Consider the following 14,721-nt stretch of genomic DNA (forward strand, 5'->3'; position numbering starts at 1 on the left):
GTGTGTGTGTGTGTGTGTGTGTGTGTGTGTGTGTGTGTGTGTGTGTGTGTGTGTGTGTGTGTGTGTGTGTGTGTGTTTGTGTGTGTGTGTGTGTGTGTGTGTGTGTGTGTGTGTGTGTGTGTGTGTGTGTGTCTTTCTATGATGGATTCCTCTTCTTAACCCGTAAAGGGTACGTGTCATCAGTTTAGTTTGTGTCATGACCGAAACTCAATCCCTGTGTGAGCGCTGGCCTGATCTTTCTCTGAGGTCCAGCCAAACTCCATCTGTAAAGTTTCCCATTTGAAACTCATTCCTTCTGCTGAGCTGCGTACAAATTCTTCGGTCAATCACGTTATTGATTTGTTATGCTCTAAATGCCAGGGAAGCTGAAGTATTTAGAAGCCCTTTAGCTCAGATTTCCACAAATGACCAAACTGCAAAAGCAGCTTCCTAATTTAAAAAGGCTCTAGTAGACTCATCTGAACAGAGGTTATAACACATGTGGGATTAAGCTGAAGTTGTGTTTGTTGTTTTTAGCATGTGATGGTCAGCATTGGGGTCCAGGCTGCCGGCGTCTCTGCGAGTGCCAGAATGGAGGAGAGTGTGACGTTCTCACAGGAAACTGTCAGTGTCCAGCAGGATACACTGGTCAACACTGCCACGTATGAATGATCACACAAATCTGAATCAAGATCAAGTATACATTCAGAACTTAGTAGCAACGCAGCAATCTGAATAATTTAGTTAATATCCTGGTTTCTATTACATGGTTGAGTAAAACGTTTGTGATATTTTATGAATGCTAATATATTGTAAAATAACAGCATTTCCATTCACCAATGTCTTGCTACTAAAAAAATTCACCTCTCTAAATAAGGCATTACAAAAATCAAGATGATGGATGTGAGCAGGATTATGTACTGTATATACAGTTGAAGTCAGAATTATTAGCCCCCCTTTTACTTTTTTTAAGTAAATATTTCCCAAATTATGTTTAACAGAGCAAGGAAAGTTTCACAGTATGTCTGATAATTTGTTCTTCTGGAAAAAATCTTGTTTGTTTTATTTTGGTTAGAATAAACATTCTCTGGGAAAATTATTATTTTTTTATAAAAATGACATAAGCATGTGATTTAAGCATTTATGGCAAAGCCAGTGCATTATATTTAGAAAAACCATGTACGAGGTGTTTGTGGTAGGTTATATTTAGTCATTTTACACAAACTGAGAATTCAGAATCTTTGGATGAACACATCAAGCTTATGCTTATGATATCAAGCTTAATATTAAATTTAGCTATAGTTTAAAAAAGATTGTTACTTAAAACTTTTTTTAAAAATTTTCTTTATTTTATGATTTTATGATTTGCCCACCTCATGTCAGTGTAAAAACTGTATTGCAATATATGGGAGTTTTTCATTTTGATTAGATGTATTTTAAATGCACAATTGATGATTGAATGATGCATTTATAAAAACTTTCTTTAATGAATCAGGCATCTGCACAAATCAGTTGAATTAATGATTCAGTTAAGTCACTTGTCACCACCTACTGGTGGTTTATAATCATATAAAAAAAATTACTGCACTTTTTAAACATTTTAGGTTTGTATATCACTCACATTCCTTCTGCTTATTCCCAGCTTTATCAGAGGTCGCCACAGTGGAATGAACCCCAGTTTTGCATATAAATTATATAACAAATCATAAAAGTTCCTAACATTATTTTTTACAGCTATAATTTTTCAGTGTTAATGCTGACAATCTGCAGATGAAACATTCAGTTGAAACAGTTACAGTGCTCAGCGTATATAAGTACACCCCTCACAAATCTATCTTTTAAAGTCATATTTTAAATAGGAAGCTATACAGTATTATATTTGTGCACATACACTAGATTAGTCAGTACTGAAGCCAAATCTGGAGTTTATTTAACAAAATAACCCACAATAACGGTCCAAAAAACTAGTACACCCAAATTTATATGTTATAGAAAAATATTAAATACAAATTTAAAAACGAGGGAAAATCTAGAGTAGCAAAAAATTGTAGCTTTTGAAAGGGTACCGCTCCAGTGACAGATTTTGTAACTTTATTTCAGAGTGTGTTGGGGGATGAGCTAGGGCTGGCCGATTAATCAGAAAGTAATCGAAATCGACATTTAGAGCCTATAATCGGGCACATTTTTTTTTAGGTAGATTTTTTTCACTTACCTTACTGCATGTGAAAAAAAAATGTTTACAGAAGACTTAAGAAATGCACTGTTTAAAATATTATTTACAGGAGTTACTGTATTTATATACTGCTTATTTTCTACCTTTAATATGAAAAGCATTCAAAACAATTTGTTTATTTTCCAAAAGTGCAAGTTATTTAGTAGTTGGCTTTAGACAATCTGTGTTTTAAATTCAGTTGTTTAACGGTAATGTTCAATACATAATCATAGATAGTAGATAGTGTGTGTTTTCTTCAATTTTTATTTTAAATCAAGTAATGCACCCTTCATTTCAAGAGTTCACACTTAGCTGATGATTGATTATAAGCAAGTTTGGCATGCTGTCCCGGGAGAAAGCCCTGAGCTCAAAAGGTCCTTGAGCCCTGGGCTCCCTCCCTTTTGCAGGGCAAGAGGAAGGCCTTGAGCTCAGGTAGATCTCGACAACTCCCCCCTTGATAAGAGCTGATGACTGAACTGAATGCTATGAAGAGATATGCTGCAGGATGAGAGATTGACTGTAGTGCTAAATTTAGATTGATCAATTCACTTGTGCATGTTTTTGTAATGTGGAAGGAAACCGGAGGACCCGGGGAAAACCCACACGAGCACGGGAAGAACATGCAAATTACGCACAGAAATGACCGCCGGCCTGTTAAAGGACTAGAACCGGTGACGTTCTTGCTGTGAGGCAACAGTGCTAACCACTGGGCCACCATGCCGCCCTATGGAGGGAAAGGTGAAGAGGTAGGGGTGGAAGGGTGGATTCTTCAAATCGAAAATGACTGTAGTGAAAAACCCTGGCTCTTTATAATGGGTTAGAAATGGCCTGATTGGTGGATCATACATGCTAATGCAGAACCAGCCGTGTTCAATCATAATCACGTTATCCTCTCGAAATTAGTTTATGAATAAACTTAAAAATCACTGTAAAATTACTGTACAAAATCTGTCAGTGAACTGTGAGGGCAAAAAAAAAAAAAATCGCTCATTAATTGTAATCTAGTTCAAATATTCAATTTATCAAGATTTTGGATTTAGGCCAGATCGCCCAGCCCTAGAATGAGCAAATCACACTCAAATGTACAAATGAGCTTCATTCATAATCATAATCATAATACATTCATAATATTACGAATTAGCCACGAAATCAAAAAGTTAGGAATTGCTTTGAGATTGTGTTGGGTAATATATGTTAAAACACTCTAACCATTTGAACTGCTCTTATTTTCCTGATTTCAGGACCCCTGTCCAGTGAAGTGGTTTGGTCAGGGCTGTCGGCAAGAGTGTCAGTGTGGAACTGGAGGAATCTGCAATCAGACCACTGGAGAGTGTGTGTGCAAACAGGGCTTTACTGGAACTCTGTGAGTACAGTAATGTTGTGGTTTGAACAATTTGAAATGCTGAATTCACTCCTGTCACAGAAGCCTGTGTATATTTTTAAATGCCTCACATTACCATAATTGTAAACCATTTTGCTGACTCTATAACTTTTAGTACAGGGTGTTGTGTTATTCGTTGGTGTGTATTAGAGCTCTGCATCATGTACAGTTAATCTTTCCCTCTTTTTACCTGCATTGAGTTTCAAAATGCTTTCTTAGTATCTTAGCAGCATTGTCGTGTTATGTTAAGTGTTATTTATAATTCTAATAGTACTTTTTAATATTTCAAAATGTTTTAAATTTTTCAATTTACATTCTATTTATATAAAAAAGGCATTTTATGTTTATTAATTTGGGGGGGTTTACGTAGTTATTTAGGTTTGAATATTGTTTGGAATAAAATCAAGATAATACAACCTCAGTTGTTCATATAGTATTTGTTGTTACCAAGAAAGTGTTCAGAATCTGAAATAGCTATAATACTGTGTATTCAGCTGAATTATTAAAGAAATATATTTTTAACAGGGTTTCTGCGAGGTCTTAAAAAGTCTTAGATTTATAAATCAAAATTTTAGGCCTTAAAAAGCCTTAGATTCACTGAAATATTGTGTTGTAGGTCTTAAATCATTTTAAACAGATCTTAATTTTCCTATGTCCATGTAAAGCTACCCAATCTGACCAACACCCATCCAATTACTAACATTCCATCTCGATAAACGTTTTACCAAAAGTTTATTTATTTACTCTATTTACCAACTCTTTTTATATTTCTATTTATAAACATATGGTTTAATTATCTACCTTGCAAAATTAACTTCCAATGTTTTATCTAGGCCATTAGAAAAAATGCTTAGCATTTAGCCTTGTTTAAGTCTAAAATTTCATTCATAATGGTCTTAAAAAGGTCTTAAAAACCCTGTTTTAAGTTAAAAAAGCAAAAATAAATATGAATTATAAATAGGTGTATTGTTAAATAAAACAGAAACCTACATTTATTATTTGCATTTTGCTTTATTATTATATATTTTTTGCTATCTGCAATGTGCTGTCATATTATATACAATGAAAATAGACTTGCCCTTTTTTTGGTTTCCATAATGTTTCCTCCTTATTATTAACTTCCTAAAATTGTAAATGGAGTAATGTCTGTTTGTGTTTCAGCTGTGAGGAGTCATGTCCGAGGCCAAAACGCTGTGCTGCACGCTGCCCGTGTCAGAACGGAGGAATCTGCCAGGGCAATGGGGTGTGTTTGTGTCCACCCGGCTGGATGGTGAGAACGCTTTAGTATGGTTGCAGTTTGTTTACTTTAAAGAGTCAAGACCTCTTTTTTTTTTTTTTTTTTTTTTTTTTTTAGGGTTTTCATATCACTGTTAGTCTTAAAGTTATGAATAAATTATTGTGCTTTAAAATAGTGACAAAAATATTTGAATTTAGAAGATAAAAGCAACACTGCACAAGTTTCTTACCGCTGTTAGTAAGAATCAACCATTGTTTTTACATTACCAACCACTTCAACTTCTCATTATCTTCTGGCCAATCAAATGCTTTCTAACTTTTTCTGAAGTGCCCAGCCCCTTATAAGATATGGCTCACGTTGGTCGCATATTCCCATGTGACTTAAAAAGGCTTAGCCTAAAAACTCCTGCAAATCTAAGAAACAAAACAGTAACCAGGACACTTGTTGTATGCATCAGTCAGAAGTGCTTCAGCTTAACAACTCTGACTGGCAAAGCGGTCATTGGCTTTTTTTTCAGCTACTCGATATGCCCCAACCTGTCTTACTGTTAAAGTTTAAACTAATTTACAAATCAAACCAGGCTGTATTTTAAGGCACTTTAGGTGATCTTGAATTCTTCATTGTGTGTTTCAGGGTCCAGTTTGTACTGAACGGTGTCCACCAGGCCGTTTTGGTATAAACTGCTCTAAAGATTGTTTGTGCCATAACGGAGGTCACTGTGATCAAGAAAAGGGCCAGTGTCAGTGTGATGCAGGCTACACCGGAGAAAGGTTTGTAGATCTTTTACTTGAAAATATGGCTGAAGATAAATACCATAAAGTATAAGATAATATAAGATATATAGATTTATAAAAGAATATAGTTTAAAGTTTAGTGTTGAAAGATTTGAGGCCTAATAGTATCAAACAATCAATAAGAAACAGAACTTAAATGTCCTACAGGAGATCTTGGAAGTTGCTATTGTTAGCCTGATAGCACTGAAACCTACATCTTGCCATCCCATCTGTCATCCAAAGCCATCATGCCTCCTGAACGCATGAATGCACATTATAGACAACAACATTATATCATGTAGCATTCACCAGAGAGAAAACCTTATAGCACAGTTAGCAGTTACAGTACAATAACAAACCTAAAAATGAATATAGGTAGTTGATGCTTGCATACCATTCTCTGTCTGAACTGTGTCTGCGATGCACTGATGATATAACCTGTTCTGCATGAGCAAGGTGCACAGAGATATGCAATTACATATTTTGACAGAGTGGTAGGACAGCCAATCGTAATGTTCGGACAGAACATTTTGATTGGACAAACCTTTCTTGGTCCTACATCTTCCGCAGAATATTAAAATACTCATAAACACATCTGGAGCACTTAATTTAATGATTGCTGTCAGACGATTGCTACTTTCAACCAGGTTGGCAAAAATAATTTCTGAAGACAAGCACCTAATGCACTTTCAAACAGAGTATTCAGATAAGTTTCTTATTTGTTACTTAAATATATAGTTGAAACCAACATGCAATGTTCTAAATCATCTCAAACTTGATTCCTGGAGGGCCTAAGTTGGAGCTGGTTAGAGCTAAACTGTGCAGAGCTGTGGCCCTCCAGGAATTGAGTTTGAGACCATTGTTCTAAATGAAAGCATATTGATTGTAGATGACCCTTGGTTGTGACCCTTGGTTTTTAGCTCTAGAAATTCAGGATAAAGTCTTAAATGTACAGTAAACCACAAAAATTGTGTGTTTGTGTGTGTGCACTGTGTAGGTGTAACGAGGAGTGTCCAGTGGGCACATATGGTGAGGACTGTAAGGGAGTATGTGACTGTGCGAACGGAGCCCGTTGTTATAACATCCACGGCGGCTGTCTGTGTGAGCCGGGGTTCAAAGGTCCTCGCTGTGACCACCGCATGTGTCCTGAAGCGGTCTTTGGCATGCACTGTCAACACCGCTGCCTCTGCAACCCACTAAACACCCTCAGGTGAGAGCTGTGTGATCACTTCTGTTTACTTACTATACTAATAATATATAATAGTAGTAATAATAATAATAACTATAAAAAAAAAAGTTAAAATTAGATGGGTTTTTTTTCAGATTATTTTTCTTCATTTGTAGTGTGTGACTTTTTTGTTAATATTACAAGAATAGTTTTAGTAATTTAGTACTTTCATTTCAGTGGGCTCTTGACCAAGGCAACATTCATAATTTTTGTTAAGTCTGAGCAAGGCAATATTCATAATAAGAAGAAAGACTTATCTTTTTTTTATGATAATTTAAATAAACTTGACCCTGTAATAAATTTCATAAATGTGATGGTTTGGAAATTAAGATTTATGAATTATCTGCAAGCTGAACAAATAATCTTTCCATTGATGGACAATATTTGGCTGAGATTCAATTTGAAAATCTGGAATCTGAGAGTTAAAAAAATCTAAACGCTGAGAAAATAGCGAATAAAATGGTCCAAATTAAGATCTTATCAATGCATAGTGCTAATCAAACGTTGAGATTTGTTATAGTTAGGGCTACACGATATTGGAAAATGTGACATTGTGATATTTTATTTTTCTGCGATATATATTGCGATATACTGTATCTATACAATTGATTGATTAGCACTATTTAGAAAGAATTTATAATCACACTTCATGAAGCTTGTGCTTCACCCTGCTCCGTTTCGACCATGTTGAAATTGTTTTATTGAATTTTTTTTGTTTTAAGAATTGTGTGTTATTTTTCTGTTTGAAATAAATAAATCAAATCCATTCAAATCTCGATATTAGCAATCCATTAACTATGACTTTTGCTTCAATGAGCTCCTAAATTGTTCTTAGGTATTGGGTATGATGTAGAATAAGATCATGCAGAATATGTAGTTTATAAGTACTAATAAGCAGCCAATTTTTCAATAACATGCATGCTAATAAGCAACTAGTTAATAGTGAGAAATGGTCTCTAAAGTGTCATCAAATGTATTCATTTTTTATTGATTGAGATGATCCTGGAGGGGAGTTAATCATGCAAAAATTAAGTAAACAAATTACAAGCATAAATAAATACAATAAAACAAAGATAAAGGTGAAATAAGCAGTGTGTGTTTTGTGGTTTTGTAAATATAAAACCTACACTGCAAAGTCTTTATTGTATGAATAATTCAATACAATTATTCTTAATTAAACAAATATGTGACTACCAGTAGTTGGTGACACATGAATCAATTCTGTCCCTGTATATGTTGCTCCAGCTGTCACCCTCTGAAGGGCGAGTGCACCTGTCAGCCAGGCTGGGCTGGTCTGTACTGTAATGAAACCTGTGCTCAGGGTTATTATGGTAATGGCTGCCTGGAGCCCTGCCTGTGTGTGAATGGAGGAGTGTGTGACTCAGTGACTGGCCAGTGCCACTGTCCACCCGGATTTACGGTAAGGCTCAAACAAAACAGCTTCTGTAAGAACATACAATAATTGTAACTAATGACACCTCAGATGTTTAATGTATATTTATACATGTGTGTGTGTGTGTGTGTGTGTGTGTAGGGGCTGCACTGTGAGAAGCTCTGTGAGGATGGTTTCTACGGAAAGGGCTGCTTGTCTGCTTGTAAATGTGTTAACTCTATAGTCTGTTCTCCTGTGGATGGAGCGTGTATCTGTAAGGAAGGTGAGTTTTGGTACACTTATTAGCTAAAATAATGTACAAACTACTTGTTCAGTGAATTAAACATTCAGTCAGTCAAGTTATGTTATCAGAGGCATTCACACGGCAGGAAATGAGGCCCAAATACTACATTTAAAAACTGTAATTAAAAAAATCTAGACAAAACGATTTATTTGACAAGACTTGATCAGTACTTCCACATATCAGACTATATTTTCAAGGGCGCAGGCATCAATTGGCTATTGTAGCCTTATGGCATGATTCTCTGTTTTTCCTTTTGTTTGAATCAACTGGAAATACAACAACATCTTCAGATTGAGACGCAGGGTTGTGATAATATACACGCCTTCTAAAGCAAGGCATGCACATAAAGAATTATTTTGGGAATTTCTTGAATCGATATTGTTTTTTTAAACTGAAGTTTAATTCAAATTGAGGAGTCGTTTTTCCCTAATTTCACGACACATCGCCTAATAAATAATCATATAAATGATGATTTCAATGGCTTCTGTGTTTTACCTGTATGAAAACATGCTGCCTGACCATATGGTCAACATTTGGGATGAAAAAATATGGGATACGTAAAAATAAATATTGATTAAAGTTATAGTCATTTATTGAAGAGCAGCGGATCTCTCATTTTGATGTTTTGTTTGATAACAGTGGTGTCCCTTTAAGGATCCACAGATCTATAATGAAAGCATTCCATTACTTTTGTAACTGCTCATGATCATTTAGGTCAAAATTATTTGTGTTTAAAATAAAACATGCCAGGAAGGACATGTTTAGATATTATTAAGTGTATTTGGCTGTTTAAAAACCCACCCAAATCCAAAAGTGTCCACTTCAAATGGCATGTACAGAAGTTGATCTGGGAACAGTGTCTTTATACAGTGCATACTTCAGTCAGCTTTGCAACATGAATTGACTGATTCAGAGGTTGCATAGTGGAATAGGGGAAAGGAAGTGAATGCTGCCATTTTAAAATTCATTTTAACATCCTTTCAAGCCAATTTAAAGGGAAACCACAATTCTCTTGAAAAGTTCTTGCAGTTATATCACATTTGAGATCGGCACTTTGATGCTACTTTCACTTTTCATAGAAATATTACAAATATGGGAGAAATATAGGAAAATACATAAATGGGATCATAGCAGGATAGGATGGTAAAATATTGGAGATAATCTTGTCAAAAATGGGAGGGTTGACAAGTATGTGCCTGACTAATGACTTTAGGTATATTTATATAACTCAATCCAAAATTGCTGCTACATTTCAAGTATTTTCCATAAATTTTCCTTAAACTGGAATGATATACAAGACATCTATCATTTATAATGTTTAAATATGATAGGGAACATTTAATATTAATGTAAAATAATGCAAAATACTTAAATGTGATATGTAACATTTGATTCTGTCAGTAGTAATTGCTGTTTAACCCATTGTTCAAATTTTGAAACCAAGACAGACAGAATTTACATTTTCCGCCATTTTGTGCTTTAGCTTAAGATGCTAACCTTAAACCTGATACCACATGACATGTTTAAAACAGAATTTTATCAATTTTCAACATACTATTGTTTTTAAAATGTGAAAATGACATAATAATTGAGTTATGTAATTAAACTTGTATTGGTGTGTTTTCAACTTTATTTTTATTTTTTTTACAAATTAACAAGAGAATAATAATGACATGCCTCAATGCCTTCTAGAGTTTTCTGCCAAGAAATGACATCACCTGGAGCAAGTCATTCTATCAGTACTTTAAAGATTGTTATGCCTTTTTATAACTGATGTAACAGAGTTGACCATAATCTAGAAACAGACACAAAATGTCATTTTTATTAATAAAATTACAAATAATACGTAAAATAGATGCCTTATCAAAATGTTTATTTTTTAACTTCGTAAATACAGAAAAACTATGAAAATTAGACTGAGTTATTTAATAATATTTAAAGCTGAATGTATGATTCAGGCGGTCGAGAAAGTAACTAATAGGTAAAGTGGGAGTCTTTAAGTTAATATTTTCGATTCAAAATGTCCCTAAATATACATACAAACATTATTTTTAGAGATAAATGAATATATTTTTTGTTATTTGAAAAGTTTTTGTTTTTGAAAAAAAAAAATACAATGTTTATTTAGGAAATGCAAAATGTAGCTGCAATTCTAGAATAACTCAACTTTATAAATTACAATATTACTACTATATTATATATTATGCTACTACTATAATGCATACTTACAGGGCCGTTTATATCGAAGTCGATTTTTAGCCGCACCATGTTGGTGTTTTGTAACCTCTAGTTTTTTTACGAGGAGGGTCGTTAGCCCAACGCTCAACCCCCAACCCCCAACCTGGAAAACCAGGACATACACACATGCACAACGGGCATTTTAGCTTATACCTAATTCACCTATAGAGAATGTCTTTGAACTTTTGGGGCCAACCGGAGCACCCGGAGGCAACCCACGTGACTCAGCCGGGGCTTGAACCAGCTACCTTCTTGCTGTGAAGTGACATCGCTACCCACTTCGCCACTGTGCCGCCTCACTACTATAATACTATTATTATATAACATAACTTTTCAAATAGGTTTCCTTTCGGCTTCATTTCCTATGTTATGTTGAAAGTTTGCTGGGGTAGTGGGAACAGTGTCACCCCAACCCTGTTTTCATTTGTGTTTGTTTAGGATGGAGAGGACCTGACTGTTCAATCGCATGTTCAGAGGGCACATGGGGTCCTGGCTGTAACCGAACTTGCAAGTGTACAAATGGAGCGTCTTGCGACCCTGCTGATGGGTCGTGCAAGTGCACCGCAGGGTGGAGAGGAGCATCCTGTGACGAGCCCTGTCTAGTAAATAACTGCCTTATCCAGCGCACATGTGTTTAATTTACAACAACCAGCTCAGAATTTTCACGAGATTCAGCTCAAGTCACACTTTCCCTACCATGACCTGAATTCGACATCCGAGTTGTTGTTGTTTCAGCATATCTGTCTTCTAAATGAACTGCAATCATTTTAACACCATCAGCAGAAGTTATTAACCCGATGGCAAACGCATTACACTCTTCTGCTTCGAGAATATGCTGCATGGCCATCATTCAGAATAAAGTAGTAATTATATTGGAGCTCAGAGTTACTTGATCATCCTGAATCAGTATTTCCATTCTGCTTTATACAGATCGGGACTTTTGGACCAGGCTGTCAAAACCAATGTGACTGTGTGCATGATGAGGGATGTGAGAGTGTTACAGGACAGTGTCTGTGTTTACCAGGCTGGACAGGTAAGACTTCATTTATATTTATAAGGCCTACAGCAGTGAGCAATTAAAGTGGATCATCACCTTTCATCAACATTATCCTAATACTATTGAACGACACCCATTCTTGTCCTTTATTTACTTCTAATGTTGACTATTGTATAGTATATACTGTAAGTCTTAAAAGACCAGTCATGCTATGCTTTTTTGTTAATTTGACTTCCATTCATATGTCTGTGAATGTGAGAGACTGGAAATATGAGCTCCTGCAAAGATGTTTTACATTTTGTTGTATTCCAAAGTCCAAGTTTGGTGAACTCTGGGATGGAAATTCTTATAACACAAAGGTGTTTTGTACAGTTTTTTTTGTAATGTACAATTTCAAGACTGATACATGACAGCTTTACTTCATAGTTGAATTAAAAACACTATGAGGTCTCATGACTTTTTGCATTCAAAGAGAAAACCAATATAAATCATGTACAGTTGAAGTCAGAATTATTAGCCCCCTGAATTATTAGCACCCCTTTTTTTCCCTGATTCTGTTTAACAAAGAGAAGATTATTTCAACACATTTCTAAACAATAGTTTTAATAACTCATTTCAAATAACTCATTTCTTTTATATTTGTCATGATGACTGTAAATAATATTTTATTAGATATTTTTCAAGACACTTCTATACGGATTAAAATGACATTTAAAGGCTTAACTAGGTTAATTAGGGTAACTATGCAGGTTAGGATAATTAGGCAAGTTATTGTATAATGATGTTTTGTTCTGTAGACTATCAGGACAAAATATAACTGAAAGGGGCTAATAATTTTGTCCTCAAAACGGCTTTTAAAAAAATTAATAACTGCTTTTATTCTAGCCGAAATAAAACAAAAAGAGATTTTTTCCAGAAGAAAAAATATTATCAAATATACTGTGGAAATTTCCTTGCGCTGTTAAACATCATTTGGGAAATATTTAAAAAATAAAATAAAAATCAAAGGGGGGCTAATAATTCTGACTTCAACTGTAAATACCTATATTGGTGAATATCCTCACAAAAACAATCTCTTAAGCAAATGTACAGCAAACCTTTGAGGACGAAGACGTGCATTAGTAAATCTGGATTTGGATTGGGTCTCAAAGTGACAGGAGCCTTAAAAACTGCCGGATATTTGTTTCGCCTGTAGTAATCAACAACAAAACTAAAAATGTATAAAAAAAATCACTCACTGTCATTTACTGTACCAGTAAGGGAAGACATCTATGTTTCATTTATTTAGTTAAAAATGTGTGTAAAATGTGACTGTGGTGTGGACAATGTGACAACAGTATGTTCAATATATTACCTGCATTTAACTTTGAGATATTTAAAAAGTTCAGATTTTATTACCTTTATGCTACATATTACATTTGGAGTCAGAATTATTATCCCCCCTGAATTATTAGCCCCCTATTTATTTTCCCCAGTTTCTGTTTAACAGATTTTTTCAACACATTTCTATTCATAATAGTTTTAATAACTTATTTCTGATAACTGGTTTATTTTATCTTTGCTGTAATGACAGTAAATAATATTTGACTAGAAATTTTTCAAGACACTTCTATAAAGTGACATTTAAAGGCTTAACTAGGTTAATTAGGTTAACTAGGCAGGTTAGGGTAATTAGACAAGTTAATTTAGACAAGTGTATAATGATGGTTTGTTCTGTAGACTATTGGAAGAAATATTAGCTTAAAGGGGCTAATATTGACCCTAAAATGATTTTTGAAATGAGTTTTTTCTAGCTGAAATAAAGCAAATAAGATTTTCTCCAGAAAAAAAAATATATTTTCAGACATACTGTGAAAATGTCCTTGCTCTGTTAAACATCATTTGGGAAATAAAAAAGAAAGGAAAATTCAAAGGGGGCTAATAATTCTGACATATACAGTTATATAACAATTCCTTGTGGTGTAAACATTAGGTTTTTTCAAGATATCTTATTCAAAGAAATTCCAATATTGTGACAGCAATATATTATTTGCTATTAAAAAAAATGTACAGTAGCATAGCATAATATAATTTTTAACAACTGCAATCTCTTTATAAATCTTGCTCAAAGCTTGTCTGACTGCAGCTTATTAAATGGCATGCAATGATGGTAAAATATGGTAAAAAGTGACAAACATTTAAAGCAAAAAAAAGAGAGTCAAGCAGAGGATAAAAATGACATCTTTTTAATATAATTTGATAATAATTTAATATACAACCTACAAGAATAGGTATGAAATATGTACATATATATTATGTAATAATATAATGGTGTGTTATTGTTTGTATTTAATTATTCCTCTGATTCCTCTGTAGTAATATCATGTAGCGATAGACCTCATCTAAAAAAAATATATAATATTTCCTTGGTACCCCAGTGAACAATTAACGATATTACAATTAACCGTGCTTTAACCGTTAAAGCATGCTAGCCTTGAACCTTAAGGGATTTTTTTAGTAAAGAAAAAATAGAATGCAGAAAGAAACAAAGTAGATCATATTATAATCAGGAAGTCAACATTTTGAGTTGTCAGCAATTGATGTTTTTAAAATACGTATACATTGACTATTATTCTTATGCTTCATGTTAAAAATGCAAAACATTTAACATTAAATTCACGTAAATAAAAAATCTGCACACAAATCACATAAATGATACTATGCAGCAGGGGAAATAAGTTATAAACATGTCAGGTTTTTTCCTGTGAATAATATTTCTAAATGAGCTGTTGAAATGAAATTGAACCAGATTTTGATAAAAACCCAAACAATACAAAAATAAAAATAAAAATAAATGAAAAATTTGTTATGTGTAATAACAGTGGAATCACACAAAGGAAAGGTACTGAAATTTCATACTTCATATAAATGTTTTTTTGTTTTTGTTTTTTTTGGTGTTGGCCGCTTAAAGGTGCCTCTCATGTGGAAAATGAAGTCACATGAATTGCTCAGGTGTGGATT

General features: G+C 34.1%; 1 protein-coding gene across 2 annotated transcripts in view; it reads left to right on the plus strand.

Moving 5' to 3' along the window:
* The window catches only part of pear1 (platelet endothelial aggregation receptor 1), an 80,857-nt gene that overhangs the window by 51,888 nt on the left and 14,248 nt on the right, over positions 1-14,721 (plus strand). For both annotated transcript variants that reach the window (XM_695441.9, XM_073926124.1), the window contains exons 6-14: positions 517-641; positions 3,433-3,554; positions 4,734-4,842; positions 5,443-5,579; positions 6,580-6,792; positions 8,056-8,230; positions 8,345-8,465; positions 11,163-11,326; positions 11,655-11,757. In XM_695441.9, the coding sequence (XP_700533.4) occupies positions 517-641; positions 3,433-3,554; positions 4,734-4,842; positions 5,443-5,579; positions 6,580-6,792; positions 8,056-8,230; positions 8,345-8,465; positions 11,163-11,326; positions 11,655-11,757 (1,269 nt within the window). The remainder of the gene's footprint in view (positions 1-516; positions 642-3,432; positions 3,555-4,733; positions 4,843-5,442; positions 5,580-6,579; positions 6,793-8,055; positions 8,231-8,344; positions 8,466-11,162; positions 11,327-11,654; positions 11,758-14,721) is intronic.

This window comes from Danio rerio, chromosome 16 (assembly GCF_049306965.1).
Source record: "Danio rerio strain Tuebingen ecotype United States chromosome 16, GRCz12tu, whole genome shotgun sequence".
Classification (NCBI taxonomy): Eukaryota; Metazoa; Chordata; class Actinopteri; order Cypriniformes; family Danionidae; genus Danio; species Danio rerio.